Source organism: Apaloderma vittatum, unplaced genomic scaffold, assembly GCF_000703405.1.
Source record: "Apaloderma vittatum isolate BGI_N311 unplaced genomic scaffold, ASM70340v1 scaffold1179, whole genome shotgun sequence".
Classification (NCBI taxonomy): domain Eukaryota; kingdom Metazoa; phylum Chordata; class Aves; order Trogoniformes; family Trogonidae; genus Apaloderma; species Apaloderma vittatum.
Window position 1 is genome coordinate 2631 of NW_009735563.1, and position 27129 is coordinate 29759.

At 41.2% G+C, this 27129-nt stretch overlaps 1 protein-coding gene across 1 annotated transcript; it reads left to right on the forward strand.

Annotated features, from left to right (window-relative positions):
- FAM135B (family with sequence similarity 135, member B) lies at positions 1–26911 on the forward strand (the record flags this gene model as incomplete). The annotated part of the gene is made up of 13 exons (XM_009876609.1): positions 1–154; positions 2786–2835; positions 6276–6431; positions 8465–8538; positions 11566–11720; positions 12777–14823; positions 16051–16217; positions 19753–19844; positions 22300–22397; positions 22695–22846; positions 23692–23802; positions 25279–25392; positions 26706–26911. Coding segments are annotated over 13 exons (3576 nt in total), but the record flags the coding sequence as incomplete, so codon positions are not given.
- Positions 26912–27129: the final 218 nt, after the last annotated feature.

Sequence of the window (27129 nt, forward strand, 5' to 3'; positions counted from 1 at the left end):
GGCAGCTTTTATGTCCCATCTGAAAACTGCATGCAGCATGCATACAAATGGCATAAAGATCTCTGTCTTCTGCTCCTGAATGCCCAAAGAGGACTTCACATGTACTACATCCTCATAATGAAGGAGATTCCTGATCTACCACAGCTGAAGTTGGGTAAGGGAACAGATGTTTAAAAACACTGAATATTTTATAGTGCTGCATTTTCAATACACATTTTAGTACCAAAATTCTTGGTGTGTTTAGAGATTTTAGAGGATATTTGTCCCTGTTTTCTAATCGCTGTTTATTCTGACACACTGTTAAAGATGACTGCCTTCTCAGTTTACGCAATCCTTTTATAGGATGTGGCCCAATGTGCAGAGGAGTAAAATGTTTTGCTAAGTTTCTCAAAATACTTGCCTTTCAGTGACTTTTTGACCTCAGTTGCTTTTTGAAGACTTGAACTTCCAGGTCTGATTTTCCATGAAATCTAGGGAAGACTCCAGCATACTTTTTTCTTTTGAGCAAACACTTCTTTAAAATCAAAAAGAAAAGTCTGAAAGGTGATACGAGTTTTTGAAACATACTCCCTCATTTACAATTTAAAATTGGCGGTTACATAATTTCAACTTACCCTTTAAAACGATTCTACTTTTCTTTCTAATTCAATTGTGTAATAGATATTCTGGTTTTGGCAGATGATTTTTTTGGCTGGTCAGCCCTGTTAGGTCCAATGTGCAAGTTCTGGCTGGCTGGTTTTGTGGGATGGAGCTGTGGAATTTGAGTTTAGTCATGTCTGTAATGAGAGCATGAGCTCCTGTGAAAATGAGGTGCATCCCTGACTAAGTCCTGCTCTCACACCTGTTTCTTTGAATTCAAAAAATGTGACTCATGATTTCACATCTGTGCTTTTGTGTCTTTGTATTTCTGTACGCAGGTTTTGAAGTTATCAGTTCATTACAGTGCAGAGATAATTATATTAGGAGAGTTGATTGCACTGGCCAGCAGACTGAAAAAGGGAGCAAAAAACATTTTCCAGTTTCACTCTATAATGTTTATATACAAGATCTATCAAACATGATAAATTACGTTTCACAGACTTACAGGCTTTAGAGCTCCTATTTTACACTTCATCTTTTGTTCCCCAACATATATTTCCCTTCAAGCTAGTCTAAAACTCTCAGGGTGGGAAGAGCACATACTGTGTTATTCAATGCAGCTATGAGAAAAAAAATACAGCAGTTGTATTTGCAATTGATGAGTTCTCAGATGGAATCCAACATGCAACAAAACTCATGCTCCAGGCATCTTAGTTATCAGGCACATAGACGAGATGGTTTTTGTCTCACCTGGACAGGCTTATGGGTTGGGAGATACAGAGTTGTGTATGGTTGGTTGACCACGACTTGCGAACTACCCTGGAACATGTATTGACTTTCTAAATCCAATTAAGGTGGTTTTCAGATGACTGCTGGTACTGAAGCAGGCGCTTAATTTGCAAATGTACTTGTTGTAACGCATGCAAATTTGCTAAATGCAAATACTCTTTTTAGCCTCTTGAGCAGAGTGTTATTTGCATCATTTTATTCACAGTCTCAGAATCTACTGAAGATTTGGTTTTAAGCCTAATCTTCTGACGCCTTTTTCAAACCTCAGTAAAATTGTGGGGTGTAAGATTCATGCAGTAGGATGAATATGGAACAAATTTTTGTATCCTTAAGATCACTGCGGAGAAATAGGTTCATTTAAGACAATAAAATATGTTACCTGACAAGTAGTGCTTTCTATCTCGGGATGGCATGAGCTGCACCGTACTTGCTCATTTTTCTCCACTGACCAGGGGGGAATGCAAATGACTCATTGAGTTCTAGACATCTATAATGGTCAGATTAATCTCGTCATAGGTTTCTAAAGATAGTTAAGATAAATCCAAGACTATAAATCTCTGCAGACTTTCTTAATTCTTTTTCTTTCTCCCTGAGTAACATATTAAAAAAGTAGTAGCCTAGTTTAGATGTTATATGTAGGAATGATTGTTTCTCAAATTTTACCAGCTAAGGATGGGTCTTTTCAAGGACCTACCCATCTCAGTCCATCCTTTCCTCTTCCTTAGGACTATTTAAGATGAATCATCTGGGGACTAGGGAGGGGATTGATCTGGAGGTTGTTCTGCTTTGTTTCTTTACGGATGCTGTTAGAAAGTTCTGCAGAGTAAAATCAAGCTGCCAAAGCTGGAGAGTTGATTTATGCCCTCCTTCGCCTTATAGTCTGTGGTGCATTTAAACTGGAGTGGCCTTGTGCTGGGTTCTCTCAGGACTGCATCAAAGCACTGCTGTTTGCTGTAGGAGGGGGGAAGTACTTCACACTCCACAAGGCACTACAGAGGTGCCCAGTCTCTCACTAGTCAGACACTTACACGGTCCTTCTGCTTTTTTCACATCATTTGCTCAGACTTTGCAATTGTGAGACTTTGCATTTAGCTCTGGAGGCATGAATACCAAGGGACAATAAGAAAACTTCTAGTAGATGAGAGGGTAGATGATGAAAAGAAAAAATTCTGCTGTCTTTGTCCTGACAACGCCATTCCAGCACTTCTGCAGGTTTAGTGGCCCAGGTTACGCCAGCAGAAGTTGCATCTGCACAACTACAAAGCGGGTTGTGGAGTGCCCACATCCATACAGAAACTTGTAAATTGGTGAAGAATATCAAATGAACTGTTTCTCACATGAATAAACAACAGACCATGAATATTTCAAAGTTACTGTTCTCAAACCAGCTCTCTTTCTTTGTGTTTTTTTTCCCTAGAGGAACTGTCTGTGGAAGAGACGCTATCACAGCTTTGTACGGAGCTGCAGGTATTTTCTCCAGCAGAACCTGCCCATACATTTTTCACGCCCATTTTTCCGGTGTACTGAGACAGCCCAATCATATATCAGACCAAGGAGAAAAAGAATTTGGTGTCATCAGGAAGTTTGTTGGATGTTTCTCTTCCACCAACAATTTCACTTAGTTCTGTCAAGATGTTTCTGTTGCTTTTAACAAGTCACCAGCTGGATGACTTTAACATCCTTCAGTAATGTCAGAGTATCAGAGTAGGCAGAAAAAAATTACTGGGAGCAGGTTGCAATTACAGCTTTTATGCTGACAGAAGAAAAGATACTTTGGCAGGTTGCACAACCACATATTTTCAAATAAGAATCCCTAAAAGTGTAGGGAGGCTCATGGGAGGAAGAAAGTGATTTTTGGCACACTGAACTCTCTCGAACTTGCTTCTGCCATGTTTATTTCAAACAAGACACAGACAAGTCATTAAGTGCGCCAGGAAGAAATGCAAATATCAGCTGATCACTGCTGGAAATGCTTTATAATCAGAGATTGAATAGATTTTATTTTCTCAGTTTCTTAGCAGAAGGGATAGCATAGGGAAAAAATCACAAAATAACAGTTAACAGAGGGAAGCTGAAGCCAAACCAAATGGGAAGTACATTCACACTCCAGTTACAAATGGTGGGCTGATGTTTTTCAGCCATGAGTGAAAAATGTTTGAAATGGCAAATTTCTTAATTTTAAGTCTCGTCCTGGATACCTTGAAAGAAATCAGATTTCATATAAATTTGATTTAGAGAAAAGTAAGTTATTGGGCACAGCTCTACTAGATTTAGATGCTGTACGGGTGTAGGAGGTCAGACAACGCAATCTAGAGTCTCCTTCGGACTTATTTTCTGTGAGTCTGGGAAAGTTCAAATTGACTTGGCATATATCAGGAAACGCCAGCATCAGTTTCCTTGTATTTTCTAATTCCTGTTCAGTTCTCGATGTCCCAGAATGCTTATTAATTTATTTTGCATGGCAATATTAATAAAGCCAGACTGCTTTGACTCTTGTTTGAAAGCTGCTGGGAACATCATAGCAAGAGATGGATGAATACAACAGCTAGAACAGCTGGTTTTCTAGGATGCTGTAAAAACTTTTTGCCTCAGCATCCTGGCACGCTATTTCTACCCAACTATGCATAATTGGATGATAAAGACAGTGAATTTTCAGAGCCTCTCAAGACATAAATGTTGAGAACTTGTAAAATTTCGGTGGGACGTAGGGGTAACATTGACAATCACTTTGATTTAAGTGCTGGAGTTGTATGTCCCACTGCATGGTGACCAGACAAGTATTGGCAGTGCTCTCCCAGTCTTTTGCCTCTAGGACTACGTAAACTGAAAGCATTTCTTTTCAGCAGAACAAATGAAAAGTGGCCATTTATAAAAGGAAAAAAATGCTATCAAAAAACATACAGAGGGAATCTTGTGGGTTTAGTCTCCCATTACCACCATGTTACCAGAGCCAGGTCCATTTTTAAAAGTAGATACAAACAAAAGAAGAAAAAGTTTAACCTCCCATAGCTTAGCATTCCATCCCAAGGATACAGCAGATAGCCAATGCAGGAGAAGGTGGAAGAGAAATATGTTTTTAATTGTATGATTGATTTATAAAAAAAAAGAAAAATTAACTCCTAAAAAACTCCCAAACAGCCTCTCGATTTGTTTTGCGTGGCAGTATTGTTCAGGCCAGCCTAGCCTGAGCCGGGCTTCAAAGTTGCAGTCACGTGGCACAGCCCAGCATCAGGTTTGTGAATGCAGGAGCCCGAGTCACATGTGGTGACTATGTTAATGGCTGGGTTTTGCTCTCAGGAACTGAGGCCCTGAGGTATGACCTCCACCGCTAGTGTTGCTAAGCTCTCGTCCTGCGTGTGGTAGCGCAGTAAGACTTCCACAATTAGAGGGAGGCATTGCCTTCCTTCCTTCCTTCCTTCCTTCCTTCCTTCCTTCCTTCCTTCCTTCCTTCCTTCCTTTCTTCCTTGCTTTCTTCCTTCCTTTCTTCCTTGCTTTCTTCCTCCCTCCCTCCCTCTCTAATATGTTCAGAAGTTAAGAACTGATAGACTAGAAAAATAGCTGTCATGCACCTATTCCTAATCTGGCTTGCATTAATAATGCATATTCTCTGAAGACTGTGCTTTCAGTTTATGGCGTAAGAGCCAGCTTACTGACTAAATAATAATAAAAAGGAAATAATTGTCATACAGGATATAATATTGACTGCAGTAAAGAAAGTATTGCCCTGACTCCGTAAAGATACGTAATTGTACTGAATCTTTTGCCTACCATTATTCCTCTGTTTTTTCCAGTACCAGAGTGGGAACTGGTGCTTCTGCCATTTTGGACAAGCTGATAAAACAGAATAACACCCAAACAATGCCAACTCAGTAACAGTAGCTGTGTTATCCACACGCACGTTTTCTCTTTTTCTCTCTCTCTCACGCACAAACAATTTGTTTTTAATCGTGACTTAGTCTGCAGTGTCACCAGTCTGGAATCTACCCGCACAATCAAATGTGAAAAAGAACCAAGCTTTCAGCTTGGCCGCAGTCCTAACCAAAAAAAAAAGACCTGGCCAAGAACTGATAAACGATTCCTCTGGTATTTTTTCTGGAGTATTTCTGGTAGTATTACCAGTTTCACAGAAGCAGGTAGGGACCGTAGGAGGAGGTGAAGGCTCAGCTCTCTGCATTTTGTGCCAAAACATGGAGGTAAAATGCAAGGTCTGTCTCTTGTTAAAGACACTGTGAAGCGGGGGGAGATTGATGCGCAGAGACTTTGCTGCTGAAATGCACTTCTCAGGCTGCAAAGCTTTAGTGCAGAACTGCAGCCGAGAGCCGGAGGAAACGGAGGGCCCCAGCGTATCCTAGTGTGGGAGGGAAGTAACAGCAGACACCGGAATGTCTGTTTTCATCATGTGTTGAGGACACAGTGTTTTGGTCTGGGGTTTGTTGTTCTTTTCCTCCCCTCCCCTCAGTCACCCATCTGGTATCCTCGTGTAACAGGGCTGAGAAGGCTTCTTTTGCTATTGGAAAGGAGATGATGAGCCATGGTTATTATTTCAGAGCATCCAGCACCATCTGGTGGATAATTTGGGTGGCACTTTCTTTGATCTTTTTTTTTTTTTCTCCCAATTGCTATGTCTGCAGTAAAGTGTTGGCAAAAAATTTGAGGCTGTTCCCACCTCTTGCTCTGCAGTTTTAGAGCTGAGACCCTTTGTGCTAAAATATGTGACTTCTAAAGAGTAAAGGCAAAAGTCTCACCACTTTGATTTAGGGTAAAATAGCTGAAAATAGAAGCTTAAATAATAATTCTAAATCAATAAGATTTTTTGTTGTTGTTCCTAAAAGAACTTAATCTAAAATACAAACTGGCTTTCTTTCATGACACTGTCTTGATCTCCAAATGTCCTTTGTCTCCTTCAGCTCCTGAGCAACCCGGAGAAGATAGCAGAACAGATAAGCAAGGACCTTGCCTGGCTTTGCTCCCATCTCCTGGCTCTGTGGACCCAGTTCCTGGAGGTGACAACGCTCCATCCAGAAGTCACAGCTTATCTGACTCAGGAACATCACATGCTAAGGGTAATATTAGGAAGATAAAAGCAAGTTGAGTAATAGTAACCTCCTGACAGACATTAATGGTTTATCTGGTTATGTATTTCCAATACTATTCTGCCCATATAAATGTTTACTTTAAATGAGGTGAGCAGGACAAGAGCTGAAGCCCAGGATTTGCAATTACAGATTTCAAATTCTGGAATGAAGTCTGTAGCTTTTACGGGACCCAGGTTCCTATGTAAAATGGAACACCAGAATCAGATATGGAACAGAAGGCAGGTGGGAAAAGGTAGATATTGCCTTTACTCACTAGAAATCCATAAATCCTAAACATTTGCTCTAAAAAGCACAAGCATAATGACAAATAACCAAGATTATTTTACCTCAACTTCTTTCACAGAACCGCCATGAGGAATATGGATTTGTTCTCTTCACTCTGTCACACATATATATGTATAGCTAGTTCTTCCCTTTCTCCTAGTGAGGTGTGCACAATGAAATATTAATATTGTTCATGTGGAAATTGCTCCTTGCACTTGACAATAAAGAAGGCATAAAAACATTTGTCTTTTGAGCTAACTTTTCAGATCTGCTTATCTTAGTTCAGCAAATGCTGTGTCTTCCATTAGGACAATTTTTTATGTTACTGATCAGACATCAGTACATCCCATCACCTGAGACAAACTCATAATCTGATCTAATCAGTAGGAACATAAAAAAAAAAAAGGGTGGAATTCACCTTGGTTAGCTCTAGGAGTCTATAGTTTTGGTATTGACCTCTCCGCTTACGCTCTGGTTCCTGACAAAGTCAGTAGAGGTCCAGTTACTCTCGTCAAGAGCATGGTTGAGTTGAAGCATAAAATTCAGGAAGAGGTGACTGAGTGATGCTGAGACTGCCCTCATTGGTTCGAAAAGGTCTCCCTTAACTCTGAGAGGAACTTGGTGGCTTTCAGCCAAAGGACCCAACTCTATAAGGTCCTGGCTCCAGCAAGGGGAATCCCAACCTGTGATTTGTTCCGGCCTCTGCCTGCTTGACCTTTGGCAAACTACATAGATTTGTGTTCTTCAGTTCCTCCCCATATAAACTCTGTGTAATAATACTTTCCCAGCTTTGGAAAACAGTCTGAGATCTCCAGATGAAAAGTCATACTATTAGGATACAGTCTTTCTGAAGGGTTACTAGTCCTTTTTTTTAGAAAGGCCATTAGATAAAGCACAGCTGGGATTTAGGGAGATGCTATGACATGTGTTTTGCTAACATTTTCTGACACAAGCAGAGGTCACTTTTACAAACATTATTAGTAATGTATGGGCTGCAGTTTAACAGTTTAGTACATTTGATTGCATATTATGCTTGATTCATTTAAACTCAAAGCTTCTTCCAGGGCAGACAGCAGCACTGAATTTTTTATAGCTTATTTCACACTTTGTGCTCTACCAGCCACTTCAGATCTGTGGCTCTTTTGTAATTGATTATCCAACACTGAACAGATCTGTTGTTCATGAAGAGATTTGAAGAGCTCTCATTTGTAGGTATCATGACAGAGGCAGATGTGTTTCTACTGTGATGGGGCTCATTCTCCTCTGGGTTGATGTGTAACACTTCCTTTACTCTCTTGGGAGTCGCTGTGGATGTTCTCATAGAAGAGATGATCAGTTATGAGCTGTTCTAATTTAGTAATGTGCTCTGTTGCTGCTGTACAGTTTGCACAGTGGGAAAGGAAGAAGTCTTCACCCCTTTAAGACTACAGAGGAAAATAGTTAATTTGGCAGCTTTTGGACAAGTAGTCAGAGGATGTATGTAAACAAATCTTGATTGACTGTCAAGGGACACTTCTTACCTCCTAGCAAAATACACACCACCACCATTTGCTTTGTGCCATGCCGGGAAGATGAAGCAGGATTGAGCCTTTTTTTTATTCCTGTCCCCAGAGCGGTGCAATGCAGACGGAACATACTAAGGGATCTGGTCCTGCCAGTCACTGCTCTGTTATTAGCCTGACAGTGCTGGTGCCTTCTGGAAGATCTGAGGTTTAACTCGTGTGTTTCTCTCTCAGGTGAGAAGATTCTCAGAAGCCTTCTTCTACACTGAACACCAGAAACTTGCTGTGCTCACGTTTCAGGAAGGCCTGTAAGCAACCTATTAACTCTCCCTTGACACTAGAATGACTGAAAATGTAGTTTAAAATATTTTGCAATCAAGACTAAAGTCTGTTTCTGCTGGATATGGAGGAGTTTGGTTTGAGTCAGTGGGTCTGTTCTGGCTTCTTATTGTAAAACCACTGAAATCAGTCTCAAAAGTAACCCCAACAAGGCCGCAGAAATTATTAATTTCAACATTTCTATTTTCTAGAGATATGATGTAGGAGATCATAGAGTCATGGAATGGTTTGGGTTGGAAAGGCCCTTAAAGATCATCTAATTCCAACCACCCTGCCAAGGTTGTCTTTCCTCACCTCTCTTAGTCACAGTTGGATGCATCTCTCTTCAGAGGATATCTCCACCAACATCACCAGCCTCAGGGCAGGCAGAAATATGTTTTTATGTGTTTCTTCAGTTAACTTCCTAAACCTGATACATCAGTAGCCTGGTACTTTAAATGGGAAATAAGTACTGACAAGCAACAAAAGCATAGCATTTAAAAATTTGCTTTTTACCATCCCTAATAGACTTTTTTGGGTCATGGCTTTCTTTTGGTGTTTACTCCAGCCCTACTTGCTATAGCAGAAATGGTCTGTAAATGCAGACAGAAGCATTACACAGCCCATGTGGATGTTCACTTGATGCAGCAGTGGAGGGCAGGAATAGGAAATGGCCCCACACTAGCTGGAGGAACTGTGAGAGTGATGTGAGCTCAGGGCAGAAAATAAATTGCTTGAGAATTAACAGCACAGAACAGTCTGGAAACCAAACATTGTACTGGGCTGCACTCATAAAAATATGCTACCAAACATTGTCGAGGTAAACATTTCCCTCTGTGTGGGGAAATGGCTGTCACCATGGGGGAACCACAGCATCACCAGTGTGGAAACCCATCTTTCAGGAGGGACTTAGAGGCCGTGACATCAGCTGCTATCACGATGATGAGGCTTAAGTGAGGCATCTGCTTGTGACCTAGAGCAAAGAAGAAAATTTCTTTCTCAGAGCTGTCACTAGGGACATTAGGGCTGATTCAGTGTTGATGGAAAGGGCCATGACTTCATTAGTGAATAGGTTCTAAAAGGCCACCATGTTCTGCCAGCTGTGCTCACTTGGTCTTCCCATGTCAGGTTTGAAGTGAGCGACGAATGAGGAAAACCACATGTCAGGTGAGGGCAAACACTCATGACTACGCTGAAGAAAACATAACCCTGCACAGGGGGAAGCCTAATTGCATGAAGTGCTTTTATTTCTCCCTGAACTAGCCCATTTCCTACAGATAAGCATAGTGAAGGAGACTGAGAAAAAAAATATAGTTTACAGACTTTAAAAGTTGGTCTATGCAGTAAATTTGGTCTATACAGGCCTCATGGCAGAGTCATATTCTCTTTTTGATTTTGCTGGAAAAACAGAGTCTTGGCTGCCAGAGTTTTATTAATGTTGGGAGTGGCAGTAGGGAGTATTAATTATGTTCACAGAGTCTCCAAGTGAGATCAGCTCTCAGCATGCCAGGTGCTTTACAACCACCTCAAAGAGTAACAGTTTTATTGCCCCAGTTCTTTCCTTCTTCTTACCAGACAAGAGATTTCTTTTGCCTCCCCTACTCCTATTGTGAGTTATGTGTAAGGCCACATGCCTACATGCCTGGCAGCATTTGGCTGCTTATGTAGAAGAGGACACACCATTTTTGATAGGTTGGGTATCACACAGGGTGGGACCCTCCAGCAGGTGACATATCCTCCCAATATTTTACAGAAAAAATATTTTTCTCACACCTTTCTATATCAATGATTCATCATTTGTGCCAGAGATTGGTCTCAAAACAGGTTTAGTTTATTATTTTTACATATAGTCTTTAGTAAAATGCTGATGCTATTAATTAATATGTCAGTGAGAACTTTATTATGGTGCTAAGAGTTAACTCTAAACACCTAGGTGTAGCTGCAGGCAAGAACGAGCCGTTAGATGTTTGTGACTCCTGAGTCATGTTTTATCAACCAATGACTTGTTTATTGTGAGGAAAAAATAACTGGCCTACAGGTAAGAACAAATGACAGACAGCAGCAGTTATATTCTGAAGCTGAAGCTGCTATGCTGGTCTGAACAAGTTCTTTGTGTCTGGACGTATGAATCCTCCATGCTGGCATGAATTACAAACCCTCTCTTTGAGTTTGCTTCATAATGTGTTAAGTGTGTTCTTTACACACTTAACTAGTAGGTGATGATTGCTTGTCTTTTCCCAATGATAATTTGAAATACTGCCATTATGCTGTCCAATGGGATCTGCGCAGAATTTCTTTCAACTGACCACTGATGAAAAGTTTGTTGTCTTCTTCTTTATTTGTTAGGATAAACAGACTAATTCATCAAAGAGTCAACACAAATAAACAAACTTTGTATTTTATGTTTTCCCCATTTTTTGAGAAAGATGCTTACATAGGAAAGCTCGTCAGAACTAAAAGTTATTGTGAACTGAAACCTACATTCAGTTATTTCCAACAGTTATTGTGAGCTGAGCCCACCTTCATGTGCCAGTTTAATGTTACATTCGCTGATGAAAGCCAGGTAGCATTTTACATATCCCCAAAGAGGGAAACAGTTATTCTGGTTCTGCCAACAGGCAGTGGCTGAACTGATGTGTCTTAGGTCTTCCAGATGTGTAAGTGTGGGAGATACGGCAGAGGCCCTACCATGCATCCTTCTTGGCCTCATTCCTCTCTGTGCTGCTCAATCCAATTTTTGATTATTGCTGCCTGCGTCTGGGCTTTGAAATCCTTGCCACAGCTGGAGTGACAGACTTCTTTTCCTGACCAGAAAGACGGCTGAGGGTCCAGTCTCAGCCAGAAGCGGTGACCCGTGGGAGGACAGCAGTGAGCTGCGGTAGCTAACTGGAGCCCGTGGCAGCAGCAGTGGGAACAATCTCAAAAGACACAGGTTTTGCAGTAAGGTGGTGTGCAAGTTGGAGAAAGAGCACAGTAACTGCTCAAACACTCATTTTCTTTTTTTACTTTGCTGCCAGGATCCAAAGGCACAGTCAGATTTCTACAGAAATTCGTAACTCGGAGTACTTCACCAGCCTGCCCCCGCTGCCGGCAGAGTGCCTCGACATAGATGGGGACTGGAACACGCTCCCAGTTATCTTTGAAGACAGGTACATGGATATGCCTTGCAAAGGTGGGTGAAATAGCACACGGTACAGCTTCATGAGGCATCTTGGGCTGAGGGAACCTCACTTCCCCAGCCCAAGTTAAGAACCTCGCATCCCTTTGTCGGCCTCTCGCTTGGATCAGCGTGAAACCGAGTTCTTCAGGTTTTCCCTCACAGCATGCTAGACTATGTCCTGTAGCTTCATATTTTTCATCTTCAAAGACACCTGTTTAGTTACAGGAGCTGGAGACAAAAGCTAGAAAGAAAACAAAATCTTTCGGATATTTGTTACAGTACAAATTGAATGAGAAACAGTGCTACGAATTGTCATCCCCAGTGCGACATCTAGTGGTAAGACATATCAGGGGAAAAAAAAAGTTAAGCCCAATGCTATTCCTGAAAGGCATTGTGGCTTTCCAAAAAAACCCTACTTTTCCCTTGAGTACTCAAGCCAATTTTTTAATTAAGAAATTATTTCATTCTGTAGATTTGTAGTGAAACTTTATAGACCGTGGTTCACTTTTCTTTTTATTCAGCTATGATGATTATCAAGGAAGCAATGTATGTTTAATATTATAGGTGACCATAGTCTGGTAAATAGGTCGTGTGGTCCAAAATTTCCATTCTTCCAGAGTTCTCCAGCTGCCTGCATTTTGATAATGCTCATTACAGATACTTTATCTATTAAACTGAATATTAAACTGACTCACAAGGAAGACCTGTACTATGAACAGTATAATATGACAGCAGGAACACAAAGAAATGTCAGCTTTGTTTCACTTACCTTCGCTGTAAAACCTAGCAGTTTAGGTACAATTTTACTGAGGAAAGCATATTTTTTTTTATTGTTTTCTTTAGACAAGCTATAACTGTTCAGTGAGTATAATTTAGTTAAATGCATGCTGGCATTGGTATGTGTAATATACTTCTGATGTATATATTATTTATATAATATAAGTATATATTTTTGAAGCTTTACAATCACTTTTCAAAGTCCAACAGCACCTTAAGGTAATTTATTGTGTTCTTGCAGGTATTACTTCTCTTCTTCTTTCTTTCTTTATCTTTCTTTCTTTCTTTCAGATCAGAATTTGGAAGTTTTCCCAGATTTTGAGGTTCCTCCAAATACTCAAACAGATGTAACAGGTGAAAATGAAGGTTTTGCATCAAGTGATGCCACTGCAGTAATGAAAGGAGACTTTGGGAAAGGTACTTTGCTAATACACACAGATAGGATAAACGGGAATCCCTCCTGCATGTTCAGCAGTACTGAAGACGCTGCTCATCCATCTAAGGGTTTAAACCAGCACTCCACATCTCAGGTATGTACAGCGAACAAAGAAGGCCAAAGAAAACCTGAAAATATTTTTGTTTCAAGTGAGGAAACTGTTTCTGACTCAGAACCAGGCAATACAGAATGCACATCAGAAGACTTTAAAACACCCAAGGAAGTTTTAATAAAAGACAGTAGTCTTATGACAGATGCTGCCTATGGAGATGTGAAACCCAGCAATAAGGATTCCCACAAAAGTGAGCCTGTGTTAATTGTCAGTGCTCAGCATGAGTGCGGAGCATGTGGAAGTGATGGTTTGGAAGACAGAACTGAAATACATAAAATAGATGAACCTAGTCCTCCCGAGAATAATTTCACTTCATCTGAGCTTGCACTGAATGAATTAACCAGTCTTGAAAAAACAGGAGATCCAGACACCAAGGCTCTGCTCCCTGTTTTGAAAGCTTTGCCCGCACACAACTCTGAAGTGAAATTGTTCACCAAGGAGCAACGAGGTGAGGAGTGTGAAGAATTTACGCTGATGTCAGGGGTCATAAAAAGATCCTCCTCTATAATATCCGACTCAGGCATCGAAAGCGAACCAAGTTCGGTGGCATGGTCTGATGCTCGTAGCCGGGCACTGGAGCTGCCCAGCGATCGAGAGATCCTGCACCACTTGGTACGAAGGCATGCCATGCACCGGAATTCCCTGGAGGGTGGCCACACAGAAAGCAATACCAGCTTGCCCAGTGGGATCCAGGCATCGCTCACATCCATCAGCTCTTTGCCCTTTGAGGAAGAGGAAAGGGAAGTGGAGCTTACCAAGCTAACGAAATCCGTCTCAGCTCCTCAGATCAGTAGCCCGGAAGAGCCTGCAGAGGAGGTAGATATATCCAAACATGGTGAAACAAGCTCAGGAAATTCAGATGGAAACTTAAAAAGTTGCACGGAAACAGAGGGTGGAGATGGAAAATTAATCATGGACTTCTCTGAGTGCCGGATTGCCACAGAAAGTGTACAAATAGAACCAAGTGAACATCCCAAACCCTCCCTCAAACACAGTAGCAGTAACACTGGCTTACAAAGGGAGGAGGAGAAGCAAGGTTTTCCAGAGACTTACTGTAGTGTGGAAAATGCAAGACCACGCATTTATCCAAAGCACCTCCGAGATAATGTCTCTGAGTGCCAGCCGCTGGAGAGCAACCGTGAGTGCACCTTAAAAACACCAAGGGCTTGTACTTACTTGGACAAAAATATAGATGAGGATCCAAAGGATAAACCTAAGCTGGACAGTTTAAAAACACAACACTCCAATAGCAGAATTTCAGGAGAGGAGAGTTTATCACAAAGTGTGAATCTGGGACCAGATTTTTGCTATCCTGTTCCACCTCCTTCAGAGACCTCAACTGAATTTGGCTCAACGCAAGGCGGTTGTGGTAGTTCTCTTGCTGATGAGACCCCAGCAGTGTGCACAGAAATGCAGGGGCTACAAGAAATTGAGCTTAACGACGCACCTGCCTCAGCAGACCCTGCTGCAGGATCCTGCCACGCTGAATATTGTCAGGAACCCACCAGCCAAGAGCATGAACTTGTAGCTAATGGCACCGGGTTTCATTTGGCAACTGCAGAAGGAGTGGCCCTGGAAAGCAGAAAGGCTGTTGATGTGGTGAACCTGTCCGTCTCTTGCACAGCCACGTGTCTTCCTTTTTCTTCTGTGCTCAAAGAGACCCCCGCCATGGTCGGCTTCTCTGCAAAACAGGCTGCAGCCCCCATCACACGCCAGCCCCTGGGCTCCTTCGGAGTTATCGCTTCTAATTCAAATGAGATGGATGATGAGACCAATGAAAGGATGCTGAAGTAAGAATGCCCAATTACTGTCTTCATTAACATTACTGTAAGGCCAAGAGACCCTGGTAAAGTTCAGGGCCGTAATACAGTAAGCGTACTGGAAGCTTGCATTCAGACAGTTGTTGCCTGAGGATTTACAGTATAAATAATCCAATCAGACAAATGGTTTATGTAAAATAAATAATCTAAATAGACAGGAAGGATGAAAACACAGAGGCACCAAAATTGTTGAAGACATTAGATCTTCAATCCTCAGGAAAAAAGAAGTGGGATTTAGGTGTCTAAATGATCTGGCCTTCCTCCATGAGGTCAAGGTTACACAACCTTGAGTATTGATCCCAGATAGTCAGTTCACTATGGCAGTGCCACAGCTTGGTTTTCTCTTCCACTTCAACAATTTCACTCATTAGCTGAACTATGAAGCAGGAGCACAGAGTGGCTGGAAGGGTCCCAGCTTCAGCTTCTCAAACTGGAAAAATGGGAGAACTGGCATCCTGTTTAGCTGCAGAAGAGGCTTTTTTTTTTCCTTGCTTCATTGCCCATGGCAAAAGTGCCACATTGTGACCTTGATGTCACAGTGGCCCATTTCACAGATTGACACAGTATTACATGTATACTTGCGTTATGTTTTCGTGTTCTGCTGTGTTGAGTGAAAGCAGTAGGATGGGAATTTCTCAACCCATTAAACTGCCCAAAATGTTGGCTCTCTGCACGTGCATTCATTTGCGACCCAAGGTTTTAGTTTTATTTTTTATTGAAAGTGTCTTGATCTTCTTTTTATAGGCTTCATTGTAAGTCCTACTTAAACTAAGCACAAAATTTGTTCCTTATTTGTGAAGCAAAATATTTAAGCATATATTTATGAATCCAGGACTTCCAGGTCCATGGCCCAAATGCTAGATTTTTCATTCTTGCGTCTCTTTAAATGCAGTTGGACTGATGTAATTAATTGCCTTAAGCTACTCCCAAGCTGTAAAGGTTCGTATTTCCTAACTTGGTCCATCCCAGTTTTCTACCTAATTCTACACTTACGTTGTGTATTAGATCCTAAAAGCTCTGAGTAAATTTTCCTAAATCAAAAAGCCACTGAATAGTTCAGCATCTTCAGCCAGCAGAATACTTGAGGATGAATATACGCAGACACGACTTCTTGCAAATACCAGCCTCCTCTTTTCTAATTTGAAAGTCTGTTGTTTAACACTGAGTTCTATTGTGATTAATTAATGTATTCTCCAGTTTTTATCAGGCCAAAGAAAAATTTAAAAAAGAAATGAAGGTTGAAGGATTTCTGTACAGCGACTTATCTGTACTAGCATCTGATATCCCATATTTTCCACCAGAGGAAGAGGAGGAAAATTTGGAAGATGGAATTCACCTGGTTGTCTGTGTCCATGGATTGGATGGTAAGGCCAGGAGGAACTGCTTTTCGCAAGTATTTTTGTGGAAGTAAAAATAAAAAGAAAGGCAGATGTTCAGCAAGTATGAAAGCATGGGGAGTCTAAAGAAAATGTTTATCGTGGCTGAGTATTTAGTCTTTATTGTGTTATTCAGTGCATTGTATTAAAATATCTAGGAGAATATTAAATATTAGCTCTAAGAAATGCAACATTTTTCATTGTTTAGACTACACCAAAGTACATCAGTCCTTCTGTGTACAGGAGGACTGCATTATGGGGGCTAGTTAGCTCAGTCAGTTGAGTGTGGTGCTAACCATGCCAAGGTCACAGGTTTGATTCCCTTTGGGTCCCCATGTGTTGCCTGATCTAGTCGAGATGTGGCATCCTTGGCGCAATAGGGAGGCTAGATTAAAATGATCTCTAAGGTCCTTTCCAGCCTAGGCCATTCTATGATTCTATGATTCTATGATTCTATGATTCTATGATTCTATGATTCTATGATTCTATGATTCTATGATTCTATGATTCTATGATTCTATGATTCTATGATTAGAGCAACTCTTCTTGTCTTTCCACCGATGCTTGGTTGTTTTGCAGTATGTCACCAGAATGCAAGCATTATTTACATACCCTCAACACTGTTACAGAGTAGATAATGGCCAGGTTTAGAAAGTGAGAGAGTAAAAATTTTTATTCACTGCAAGGAAGAATTGCCTGGAAGTTTTTACAGGAATGTATGCTTTCTAAGAAGAAAGCACATATGTTAGACTTAACAAATTAACCTTGAAACTACAGAGAAGGAGAGGTAGATACTCAAATCTCATGCATTCCTCTCAGAAAGATGGAAAACCAATACATGATGGGATGATCAAGGACTGTTTGGCATTCAATATCTCAGCAGCAATAACGTCCTTCTCATGAGATGGAGGTACCTCCTTTTCCAACAAAACATTTCAGAAGACTTTGAAATGTCTTTGAAATGAGGAAAGGTTGAAGGAGCTAGATCTCTTTAACTTGGAGAAGAGGAGGCTGAGGGGTGACCTCATTTATGTTTATAAATGTAAAGGGTGAGTGTTAGGATAACGGAGCCAGGCTCTTCTCAGTGATGTCCAGTGACAGGACAAGAGGCAATGGAAGCAAGATGGAGCATAAGAGGTTCCACAAAAACATTAGGAAAAAATTTTTCACTGCGAGGGTGACAGAGCCCTGGCACAGGCTGCCCAGGGAGGTTGTGGAGTCTCCTTCTCTGAAGACATTCAAAACCCGCCTGGACGCGTTCCTGTGTGACCTACTGTAGGTGATCCTGCTCTGACAGGGAGTTTGGACTAGACGATCTTTTGAGATCCCTTCCAACCCCCAACATTCTGAGATTCTGTGATTCTGTGATTCTGTGATGTCCTTGTATGCAATCATTGAATAATAGAATCGTTCAGGTTGGAGAGACATTTAAGATCATCAAGTCCTACCGTTTACCTAACACTGCGGAGTCTACCACTAAACCATGTCCATAAACACCATATCTACAGGTCTTTTAAATACTGCCACAGGGACAGTGACTAAACCACTTCCCTGGGCAGCCTGTTCCAATGCCTAATAACCTGTCTGATGATTTTTTTCCCTAATATCTAACCTAAACCAATTCCTCTTATCCTGTGTCTTGTTGTACTTGAGAAGAGACTGACCCCCATCTAGCTACAACCTACTTTCAGGTAGTTGTAGAGAGCTTTAAGATTTCCCCTCAGCCTCCTTACTAGAGGCTAAAAAATCCCAGTTTCTTCTGCTGTTTCTCTCTTATGCTCCTCATAAGACTTGGGCTATCTCCCAAAATATTAGGAGCCTGACAATATATCAGCACGATCTCTAATTTTGACTACACAGAGGCAGGCAACTCTACATCTACAGGTATAGCTCTCAGCACATGTGCTGAGGTCCCTGCCAGGGCTGTGGTATCCACTGGAACCTCACCAACTAATTTGCTGGCCTTCTACGACAAAGCTGTGGCACTGGTTGACATGGGAAAAGCAACCTATGTCATTTACCTGGACTTGTGCAAGGGGTTTGACACTGTCTCACATGACATACTTGTCTCTAAAATGGAGAGACATGGACTTGATGGATGGACCACTCGGTGGGTAAAGAACTGACTAGAAGATAGCACTCAAAGAGTTGTGGTCAATGGCTCGATATCTGCGTGGAGACCAGTGAGAAGTGGAGTTCATCAGGGGTCTGCTCTGGGTCCAGAGCTGTTCAACATCTTTGTCAGCGACATGGATGATGGCACTGAGTGCACCTCAGTAAGTTTGCTGACAACGCCAAGCCGTGTGGTGCTGTGGACTCACTTGAGGGAAGAGATGCCATCCAGAGGGACCTTGACAGGCTTGAGAAATGGGCCAGTGCAAACTGCATGAGCTTCAACAAGTCAAAATGCAAGGTCCTGCACCTTGGGTTGGGCCAATCTCAGGCAAAAATATAAACTGGGCACAGAGTGGGCTGAGAGTAACCCTAAAGAGAAGGACTTGGGGGTGTTGGCAGACAAGAAGCTCAACAAGAGCCAGCAGTGAGCTCATGAAGCCCAGAAGGCCAGCCCTGTCCTGGGATGCATCCAGAGGAGAGTGGCCAGCAGATCAAGAGAGGTGATTCTCCCTCTTTATTCGACTCTTGTGAGACACTACGTCGAATACTGCGTCGTTTTGGTGTCCCCACCATAAGAGGGATATGGATCTATTGGAACGAGTTCAGAGGAGGCCACAAGATGATCCAAGGGCTGGAGCACCTCTGCGATGAGGACAGGCTGCGGGGGCTGGGATGGTTTAGCCTTGAGAAGAGAAGACTCCAGGGGGACCTAACAGCTGCTTTCCAGTACCTGAAGGGAACCAACCTACAGGAAGCCTGGAGAGGGTCTTTTTACAAAAGTGTCCAGAAATAGGACAAGGGGAAATGGGTTTAAGTTAAAGGAAAATAGATTTAGATTGGATCTTACGAAAAATTCTTCAGTATGAGGGTGGAAAGACTGGAATAAAGTGTCCAGAGAAGGTGCGGATGTCCCCTCCTTGAGGTGTTCAAGGCCAGGTTGAATGAGGCCTTGAGCAACCTGGTCTCGTTGAGAGGTGTCCCTGCCCATGGCAGGGAGGTTCGATTAGATGAGCTCTAAGGTCCCTTCCAACCTAGGCCATTCTACGATTCTATGAACTGTGTAGGTAGAAGGACAGATCTCAGCTTCTTTGGTCTTTTTGTCTTACCTCTTCTGTTCAGCAAATACGGGACACAGTTATTCTGGGACTTAGGTTTACTCTTTCTGCCCCAGCACTTGTGAAGTTTCCAGCAGCAGGAGGCAAGGTCCAGCCCCACCTTGTGCAGGCTGTGGGTGTTCTTGCTCCCCTGTTGTTTAATGCATGACCTTATAGTGTGGTGAGCTCTCTCAGCAGCACTTAGCAAGAGTTCCTTGGCGCCAGGGTTTGCAGGAAGCCAAATTTACTGAATCAACTCTGTAGCAGTTATTTTTCTGTTGAATTATGTCTTATAAAGTGCTGTTTATTTCTAGGTAACAGTGCAGATTTGCGGCTGGTGAAGACTTTTATAGAACTGGGACTCCCTGGCGGAAAACTGGACTTTCTAATGTCTGAAAGAAATCAGGTAATACAGAGCTCATTTCTGTCTTCCTTTATATCTGCTAATAGCTGTTGGCATTGCCAAAACTGGGCCTTCAGCAAGGCCTTTTCACAAGTTGAATGAAACAAAAGCACTGGCGAATTCAGGGAATTTTATGTAGTATTAGTGCAAAGGCCTGATCCTGTTCCTTTCCAATTTGATACGGTGTTCAGCCGCATCAGAAAATATTCCCAGCATTAAAGTCAAATGCAATGACATTAGCACTTATAGGACTAGGCCTTGGAAGAGAAAATTGATTTATCCTGTCTGTTTGCAAACTTAGCAGCCTTGTGCCTCTGCCTTTTGATGCCAGACAAAACAGCACTGGTGATGCTAAATTCTCCCAAGGTGGAATATCCAGCAGTTGTCATCAGCTGCCTTTGCTGCATCGGCCGTTGTTTCTTCCACTGAAATATTTGTGAGATTTATTTCCTTTAATGATACAGAAATGTCTTTGAGAAAAATTCATTGCTAGTCTAGGCCTAGAAACAGAAGCGAACTCTATGCTTTTCTCTGCAATAAACCCACATTTATGCAGAAGAGGCCTGACTTTGTGCACAAGATAAGGTTTCCCGGTGCCCAGTCACAAACATTGTTCTGATTTATGACCAGCTCAGAAACTTTAGTCAAAGCTTTGCAACATTCTTTGTTCAACAACTTTTATATTTTGAAGTGGCGAGTTGGTGTTAGTCTATGAACTCACCACCTTCCAGTGCATATCTCCGTCAGCAGCAGACCTGTGCAGTGAGTGTAAGGACAATGAAAATAATGAGATCACTTGCATCAAATCCTCTTCTCATGTTTTCAGAACATGAAACATCTATATTTAACATTTTCCAGAGCCTGTAACTGGCCCTTTTAGTGTTTTTATAGTCTGTGCAAGTGTGGAAGTTCCCATGGCACTGCAAGACCCAAGAAATCAGTCATTTGGCTGAAGTTTGCCTTGTAGAGGAAAAGGCAAATCTTTTTTTTAGGCATTCATTTGTGATACATTTGACAAGCTCAACCAGGCTGAGATGATGCTGAAGGATGGAGAAATAACCAGGTGAAATATGATGCTTGATGTGGTTTTTTTAATGATTAATGCTCGGGCTGATATTCTTCCACTTTCAAACAACGTGAAAGATTTAGGATAACGAGCCTAGGAGGAAGTCACTAATTATCAATGCAGACAAAACAAACAGGCAGAAGGTTAGTGGATTGTTTGTAGTTTATGAGAACATTTATTTTAAGGCCAAACTGCAAAGTGAATATGCTCATGTTTTCCTTTGCAATAGCTGCAATTAGCAAGATGAGTTGTGTCACAAAAACATTAATTACTGATATGTTTGCTCTGAATAGCTGTTCCAACATTTGATGATTGTTTTTGTGGCATCTCCTTAGTTAGGAATTTGATTTAGAATCCTGTTGGTTTGCCAAATGAGACAGTTCTGAGTAAGATCTGCCTGCAGTTGTATAGACTGGACAATATATTATTTGTTTTGTTGTACTACAACTGGCAGTACTGTTGCAAGCAACAAATTGTTTGCCTCTCTAGCACTCATTCTCTTACTGATAAGTGTTGAATAACAAACACACAGGATTTCGTTAAGATCGCTGTACAATTTTGTGATTACATCCTTAGCATCAGCATAACCCACATGTCAGTGTACAATGGTAGAAACCACTTTACCATAGTAATCTGTTAAAGCCTAAATGCCAAAAGCTTTTCCTCCATGCTCAGAATGGCTGAGCATTAGCAGTTCTCACCAGTGTCAAGTCAGGATGCGTTAAGATCATACTCTGGAAACATCAGCCTGACATTTTTAATCATACTATTCATAAATTGTAGGTCTGGATTTACCCTATCATGGCCTATGCCAAAGTCAGACACAGTTGGTAGTGAAAGAGAAGCAAACACAGGAGGTAATTTAATCCCCCTAAAATATGAATTGTCTTCTACAGGGCCCTATTTCCATGCCCTACGATGTGTAGGGTTACTCTAGTCCTAACCTGAATTCTCAGACTGTGTTTTTGAAGACAAAAGGCACAACACGGAGCCAAAGAGACTCTATGACAGAAAATTTTGCTTTACCTCTGAGCCCACTGAGGACAGTGAATTTCTACATGGGTTTTAACGATAGCTATGTGACCCACACCAACCCATGGTATTGTTGTTATTGTTGATGCTGTGCAAGAAAGAGAATACACCTCTTGAGTAAGTTTGCAGTAGTAATTGGAAGCTACTTGTTAATAACTGAAAGTGAGACTTCATGACTGTTTTCAAAGAACTAATCTTTAGAGGATCTGGAGACAGGAAAATCTTTCCCCTTCCCCCTTGAGCAGATACAAAGAAATTTTGTATTTGTTATTACATTGCTGCTTACATTTTACTTTGAAAATAACATCAGCACTGAGTGCAATATATTTTATATCATCTATTCATTTAATTTTTCACCAGACAGACACTTTTGCTGATTTTGATACAATGACTGACCGATTATTGGATGAAATTATTCAGCATATACAGTTGTACAACCTCTCCATATCCCGAATAAGGTAAGCACTCTGACAGTTAATTGTCTGTAACTCTTTGAATTACATGAGCAACATTCAGTGAAATTAGCTTTTCCAAAAGTGCCCTGTGTCAAAACCCATTGAATCAATACGATGAATTTTTGCATTTTTATAGATGGAAAAGTATCTATTAGGCTGAAAAAAAGTGAAATGGTTATTCCTGAAATTAATGGATATTACCGATAAAGTCCCCTCAAGAGTGTTTTATACCATCCTTATGTTTAATTTAAATAAAATACATATGTTTTTGTGTTAAAGTAATTCTTTCTTTCCCAACAGTTTTATTGGACATTCCCTTGGTAACGTCATCATTCGATCTGTACTAACTCGCCCCAGGTTTCGCTATTACCTCAACAAGTTACACACCTTCCTATCACTCTCTGGGCCTCACCTGGGAACGCTTTACAACAACAGTACTTTGGTTAGTACAGGTAAGAGTTGGTGGGAAAGCTATGACTGGCTGCAGTCCATGGCAGAGTGCATGAGAGAGCCACACTTGGATGGTAGCAAAAAATTGCAACGACATGATTTGTTCACTGGAGTTGTGGAAAATATTTGCTGAAGACTCCAAACCTACACAGAAAAAAATTGTGATGAGGGCGCCTTTCAGTATGTACAACAAGGTCCAGCACAGCACTTCCTGAAAAGCCCAGGGGCATGCAGCCACTGATACAGAGCCCTTGCAAACCCGAGAGATGACCTTGCTTCCACTGTGTTCTTCCACTTCTTTATATACTGTCAATAAAAAGAGGCACCTCCAAGGCTAAAGAATACTTACAGTGCTATGGGAATAGAGCGTCCCAAAGCTCAGTCTTCCGGAGTGTTTACACTATCATGACATGGATAATCAGAGAATAGTGGAATGTTTTAGTTTGTAAGGGACCTTTAATGGTCATCTAGTCCAACTCCTCTGCAGTGAGCAGGGATATCTTCAACTTGATCAGGTTGCTCAGAGCCCTGTCCAACCTGACCTTGAATATTTCCAGGGTTGGAGCCTCCATCACCTCTATGGCCAACTCGTTCCAGTGCTTCACCGCCCTCATCATAAAAAAACCTCTTCCTTGTACCCATTCTGAATCTACTCTCTTTTAGCTTAAAACCACTGCCCCTATCCAGAGGCACCCTGAGACTTTTATCGCTGTTGATTAGCAATACAAGAGGAAACAAAGACTTACACTGAGTTACAGAGTTATCCTTGCTGCAGGCACATGTCTTTAATCCCCTTAGTCGGAGATCTGCAAACAGGATAAAAAATACGCACCCGTTTTCATTCCAGGCCTGTGGCTCATGCAGAAGTTGAAAAAGTCAGGATCACTTCTGCAACTGACCTTCAGGGACAATGCGGATCTGCGCAAGTGTTTCCTTTATCAGCTCAGCCAAAAAACGGGTGAGTAGGCCTTGATGCAGCTGTGTAAATATCAAGAGCTATTCCAAAGGATTGTGCTGGACTGACGTGTCCTCTAGGAAGTAAAGGAAATCTGCACTTTGTTAATGCTCTTTCTTTAAATGCTCCTACTTTATAGAAGGGTTGCTCTATCTAAAATCTAATGTCTGTTTTATCAGTGCATTTTTTCTATGCCAGATGTTAGTGAATGTATTTGTCCAACTGTTAGTGCCAAATAACACCTTTGTGCTATATTAAACATGCACCTAAGTTTATATTCTACAAGCAGGAAATATCATGGTTGACTGTCCACAATTGCTTATTTTATGCTACTAGATGAAAATCATCTTTCTGTTTCTATTATTTTTTTAAGTTTATCATCTCTTGTCTCTAGGAAATATGACTCTGTGAGATGAAGAGCAAATTTTATTCATTTCTGTTGTGACACATCTGTACTACACAGTGAAATGTATGGTCTCACACTGGAAAAAATGATGTCTAAACAGAGATCTTTTTATCTCCTGTTGTGAATAAATGAAATAAATCAGGTCTTTCTTAAGAAAAGAAAGCAAACATGATCATTCTGTTCAAGTAAATATTTACTCACAAGAGTTATTTTGGATATTTCATGTAAGCAAACTGGTGCTAAGTATCTAGTCGCAAGGTGACTACTTGATAGTTAACTTTTTTCTCATACTTCGGTGTCCCATGTAATTTGGTACATTGCTAATAGAAAACAAAGACTATGTTAAGGTGAATGTAACTTCTGAATTCTTAGTCTGACAACTATAGACCTTTTTTATAATGTTATGAAAACACTACAGGGCTTAATCAAGGACTAGAAGCTGCTGTCTCTCGACATTGTTTGAATTTCCTTATCTGAATTTTCCCTTTGATTCCCTGGCTCTCATTTCTGTGGGGCACACTTGATATCGCGGTTGTAACTTCCCAAGCAAAGAATTTCTAAGCATGTGTTGTGAGTCAAAGTGATTCATTGTTTGTTAGCTTTGTAGACTGGTTATAAATGAACATGTTGTCCCTGCAAAGGCAGAAATCAGAAATTCAAATGTGAAGAGGGTTGTCTGTAAAGTCAGAATCATCCAGGTAAATGCCTAGTTAAAAAATCTGAAGTAGGTAGGTCCAGATGTGGATATATGGGCTGGCATACTGAATTAAAATAGAGGTGCCCCTACTCTAGCACCCTGATCCAAAAAGTAGTTGAGAGGATGTACAGAAGAATCATAGAACAGTTTTGGTTGGAAGAGACCTTCAAGATCATCGAGTTCAACCTTTAAGTATCAGAAGCAGTGTTGTGCCTACATTCCCAGATAACTCTTTAAGCTTCCAGAAATTCCCAACTGTCTTCTTAAAGTAGAAGTCCCTGCTATCTTTCAATCTCTTTAAATATCATGCTGACACTGTATCTATTTTCATTGCTGTGCATCATTTTGATAAATCTATGTATTGCATTTGCCACAGGTCTTCAGTACTTTAAAAATGTGGTGTTAGTGGCCTCACCCCAGGACAGATATGTACCTTTTCATTCAGCAAGAATAGAAATGTGTAAAAACGCACTGAAGGACAGACACACAGGTATGTTTAAGATCCTTCCTATATTTACAATTGTGGAATTGTGTTTTTGTGTAACTGAGGTCGTTGCATTAGAAGGATTTTTCATCAGCATGATGAAAACTCAAATGTTTGTTTGATAAGGAAGAAAGTGTTCTCTTCCCACAGGGAATTACTGAAATCAATAAAAGAAGCTTTTTAAGAAGCTCTTTGTCTGATGAAAACAAATTTCGGTCAGGTCATAATCAAAGGTTTCTTACTGCTTCTGTCCCTTCCCTCTAATTTATCTTTTTGAAAGTGGTGATAATAGAACTAGCTCTTGACGTTTTTTTTCTGTAGTCTGCTGATTTACTAGTATTGCCTGACCTTTGTTTCACATAATGAAATCTCTCTCAGTACATCCAAATCCAGGAGGTTTTCACTTTATTTTCAGCAGTGTTTGGATGATTGCCAAGTAATTTAAGGGACAGATCTAAAATCATAATGGTTTGTAATGAAATCTGTAGAGCACATCAGGACTCATGGCATCATTGGCCTTGCCTGGCTGTGAGCTCAGGCTGTGTATTGTCCCAGGTATTGCCTTTGTTATTAGCAAAACCATCACCTACAAAATGTTTCACTGCCTCACTTCCAGAAATAATGTCTGGTGTAATTCCACACCCAGTTCACATATGTGAGTACCTAGAAATGGAGGTACTCTTTGGAAGTAAAAAGAGAAACCCAGGCCCAGTAATCCACATGGATTACACACGTCTTACCTAAATTCTATCTCTTTCTAACCTCCCTCAGATATGAATTAAAAGGTAATTTCATAACTCTCTCTTCCACTCCTTGCTTCTCAGGGAGATGTTTGGCCTAAGAGGAGCTAGATCTACATTCAGTCTAGATCATTTATGAGTACAAGTTTCCTGAGCCATTGGTTTTGCCCTACAATATCCTCAGCTATCTGCGTGATTCTCCTCCTGCATTAGATTCCCTGGAGAAACTTGAATGGACCTTCATGTCTTGCCAGATCCTTTTGCATTTGAATTCAAAGGCAGTGTGAGTCCAACCCTCTTCTCCTGAAAGAAACAAGAGCATTTCCTTCCACCGTGGAGGAAAGGAAACCAGACACTGAGGGTCCCAGAGTTGATGGTGTCAACTTCAGCAGATGGCCAATGACTTTGTTAGACTAACAGCATTCTGGCACTTGGCAAATCCATGAAATGGACTGTCTCTTACATTTTTGGCTCTGCTTTCATTTTCCTTCACATTGTGACCGTAATTGAATGATCTTAGAAGGAAAGAGGGGATTGGGCAGCTTTGGCATATAGTTGTGACAATAAACTCTTTTGCAGGTCCTGTTTATGCAGAAATGATTAACAACCTGCTGCAGCCATTGATTGGGGCTAAGGACTGCACTTTGATCAGACACAATGTGTTCCACGCTCTGCCAAACACCGCCAACACGTTGATAGGCCGGGCTGCCCACATCGCCGTCTTGGACTCTGAACTTTTCCTGGAGAAGTTTTTCCTCGTGGCAGGACTCAACTACTTCAAATAGTGCCTGAAGGACGAGGTAACAGAGGCCAACCTTCCCACTGAGTGGAGGAGAATCCCTTAACCAAAAGAGTGCAGTGGTAGAAATGAGATCAGGTGGGACTTTCAAACTCTCCATTTCCATTTCTGTTTCAGAGAATGAAGTGCTATGGCTTTAAGGCATTCAAGCTTCCAAATATTGGTGCTTTTGGGAGAAGTCACTACACCTCTTCAGTTTCTATG